General features: G+C 39.7%; 1 protein-coding gene across 1 annotated transcript in view; it reads right to left on the bottom strand.

Annotated features, from left to right (window-relative positions):
* Window positions 1-295: 295 nt before the first annotated feature.
* LOC138510340 (C2 calcium-dependent domain-containing protein 4C-like) overlaps window positions 296-2,427 on the bottom strand; it is a 35,287-nt gene continuing 33,155 nt past the window's right edge. Inside the window, exon 2 of the mRNA XM_069625907.1 lies at window positions 296-1,763. Within this exon, the coding sequence (XP_069482008.1) occupies window positions 403-1,743 (1,341 nt within the window). The 5' untranslated portion in view covers window positions 1,744-1,763 and the 3' untranslated portion in view covers window positions 296-402. The remainder of the gene's footprint in view (window positions 1,764-2,427) is intronic.

Genomic DNA, 2,427 nt, shown 5'->3' on the forward strand with positions numbered 1-2,427 from the left:
CCCATTTCGAAAGAAATGCGTATTGAAAAAAAAATTCCTTTTTTTTTTTCGAGATTTTTTGATTCAACCTTTTTTTTCAATATTTTTTTTTTGGTCTTTTCACTATAAACCCCTAACGGCGATTCTGCAGATTAAACCAGTGCAATTAAGGGGTGGAGACAAGGGAGGACAGACAGACGATCTTCAGACACAGTGCGTGCAGATCGTGCCAGTGCAATGTGGAATTTTCACAAGCATCTGTTACGTAAGCAGCCAGCTTTGCTTCTGGGCAACAGACACACACTTGCACGCTGCGTTGTTCACCAAGTCCAATTTTTTTACAACTTTTCACAGGAAGACACAATTGTACAATTTTATTAATTTGCTGATTTCTTAGAGTATCATCTGTCAAAGGCAAAACTCTTAGAATGGCATTAAATCTGAGAGAGGCAAGGACTTTGCACCGAGAAGAGTGTCAAATGTCATGTTGGTTCCTTTGTTCACGACCTTCATTTTGAGAGACAGCACCTTCAGATCTCTTTTTAGTATGCCATCAAAATAGAAATCTTCATTGAAAATAGGGTTTTTGCTGTGTTTAATAATAGAACTTCGCTGTCTTTTGAATTTGCCGGGGATCAGATATACAATCACATTGCAGTTCACATTTTTTTCCTTGAAGGACTTCTCATAAAGTTCCTCTGTTGCAATCACACGGACTCTTAGCGATGCCTGGTCTGAACAGTACTCAGCAGACAGCCTCATGACCCCCCTCTTGTCCAGCTTGACCACGTAATCCCGGTGCAGTCTCTCTTGGCACCGAAGGTACTCAAAGGGAGATACGCTGAGTGGCAACAGGTTGGGGCAAGAAGCACTAGTCTTCATTGCTTCACATGGGCTCTTGTCCGTAGAACTCCTTTCACCAGAGAAGCAGGAGTTCTTTTGCAAAGACTGTTTATTTGCTAGTCTGGAGACCCAACTGGAAGAGCTATCCTGTCCAAAATATTTAAATAATGAAAATCCAGAAAGAGCCCGTAGCAACTTGGGAGAACTTTTAGGGGAAGGCTCTGTGGTCGAAGCAGTGGCACACGCGTCCAGCCCTTCCTTGTTGTGTAAGTTAGAGCCTCTGCTAGTCAATTCCGGGGGTCTCCTGAGGCTTGTGTGCAATGAATGCCAACAAAATGAATTTGGGCACTGTTGGTTTATTATGTCTTGGCTCAGTTGCATAGCATTCACAACATCCAAATGAAATAAAGATTCCTTACGTCTTGTGTGGGCGCTTTCCATGAATTGCAAAGCCCTGTAATAGGCTGGCACTTCACGCGCTGAAAGCACCGACGAGCACGACTGATCAGTACTTTCCCCTGTTGGTCCAGAGTTCGACTTGCAATGTGGATTTCCGATTTCTATTCTTTCCATCTGGACGACAGTAGAATTTACAATTCTTATATTATTTATCAGCTCCATTTGATGAACACTCCCTGTGTCAGTGAGGGCAAGCACTTTACATGGAACAGAGTCAGCATTGTGTTCCAAAGGCAGTGGGTTTTGCCCGTGATTCTGCTGGTTTTTACGGTCTTTCAAAGTCCTCAATGAACCGAGAGATGGAGGGATGAAGAAATCTGGAACCATATCTGGTGTTAAGACATTGATGGGTAAGCGCAATAGTTTCTCTTTAAAATGGATATTTGCGCTATCTGGAAATTCTAGCTGGTCTACTGAATCATGGTTTTGAACCCTCCCCCGTACTTTGTCAATTATCCACATTATGCCTTCCTTGAAAGGATCTGAAAGAAAAAGAAAGAAAAAACAGGAGTTACCTCTTTGAAATCTAACGCATCAACCCTACGTAAGTCAAACGGTTCCCTTACTAGGTCTTTCAATTGAAAGTAAATTGAACATGTTTTTCATTTGTCCTCAATAACAAATTCTCAAAATCTCTACAAAAACACTGTTTAAGTTAATACGCTGATGCTACCTTAAGGAGTCACATAAAATGTCTTAGATAAGAATAGGGCTGCACAAATGTTTTTGGGGTTATCACAAACTGAACATCTTTTGAAACAAATCCACTTATTCGCCACACAGCACATACCAAATATGGGAGTGTATCACAGCAAAATCAGATGAGCTCATTTTGATTTCATCCCTTTTTTATACAATTGATCAGTTTTTGATTGAGCAAAAAGGGTACTTTCCAATCAATCAACTTTGCTTTTATTAACTGTACCTTGATGTTAATAATTAGTTTAATACTTTGTTTTTTGAAGGATTACTCCTTTTTTAATGGTTCAATTTGTTTTTGTAAAAAAGCGATACACTTTTATCAAAATTAGATTTTATCACAAAATGATGTCTATGTTACCAAATTGAACCCTTTTCGCGATTATTCAGTTTGTATTAGACATTTTTGTCAGGGCAAACATTTTAGCAGAAATGAAGTTGATTCAC

Source organism: Ambystoma mexicanum, chromosome 6p (assembly GCF_040938575.1).
Source record: "Ambystoma mexicanum isolate Mex_15411 chromosome 6p, UKY_AmexF1_1, whole genome shotgun sequence".
NCBI classification, from domain to species: Eukaryota; Metazoa; Chordata; class Amphibia; order Caudata; family Ambystomatidae; genus Ambystoma; species Ambystoma mexicanum.